Source organism: Suricata suricatta, chromosome 10 (genome assembly GCF_006229205.1).
Source record: "Suricata suricatta isolate VVHF042 chromosome 10, meerkat_22Aug2017_6uvM2_HiC, whole genome shotgun sequence".
Taxonomy (NCBI): Eukaryota; Metazoa; Chordata; class Mammalia; order Carnivora; family Herpestidae; genus Suricata; species Suricata suricatta.
In genome coordinates, this window is record NC_043709.1 from 49,572,699 (window position 1) to 49,573,345 (window position 647).

General features: G+C 61.5%; 1 protein-coding gene across 1 annotated transcript in view; it reads right to left on the bottom strand.

Moving 5' to 3' along the window:
• Positions 1–270, bottom strand: part of LEMD3 (LEM domain containing 3) — a 65,276-nt gene extending 65,006 nt beyond the window's left edge. The window contains exon 1 of the mRNA XM_029953992.1: positions 1–270. Coding sequence (XP_029809852.1) covers positions 1–245 — 245 coding nt within the window. The 5' untranslated portion in view covers positions 246–270.
• Positions 271–647: the final 377 nt, after the last annotated feature.

Sequence of the window (647 nt, forward strand, 5' to 3'; positions counted from 1 at the left end):
GGCGCTCCCGCCGCGGCGACCGCGGCAGCAGCCGTGTTATTGTTATTGCTGTTCCTCGTCTTGTTGCCGCGGCCCCCAGACCGGTGCTGCTGCTGCTCTTCCTCTCGAAGCTTCTTCAGCTTCTTGAGGTAGACCGGGCGGGTGCTCTCCGTCACTGGGCCAGGAGACAGGCCGTAACGACGGAGCTGAGAGAAAAGCTCCTCATCCGAGAGCTGCTGAGGCGCCGAAGCCGCTGCTGCCGCCATTTTCTCTCCAGGGTGTTTTACAAGCTCCGCGCTACCGGAAGTGACGCGCCGCCCTAGACCCTGAACTAGACCGACTGCGTCGCCCTCCCAGCGCCACGGACGCCTTGGCCAATGGGAGGCGCGGGAGGAGCTCACCTGAGCGGGAAAGGGCCACCTGAGCCGCGCGCGGCTCCCAAGCGGACAGTTTTTCTATTCCCTCACCTCGGGGTGCCCGCGCCTTTCCCCCTCCTTTCAGTCGCTTTCTCCCGCTGTTCTCTGTCCTGCCGTTCCTAGTGCCTTTCCTGGGAGCTCCCTTTTCCTAAACCACACCTTGACCTCTTCCCAGGTTCCTGCCACCGGCAATAGTAATTAAAATCTGCCTTGAAGTTCAGGACATTTGCTTTTTTCCCGTCCAGTCTCCGC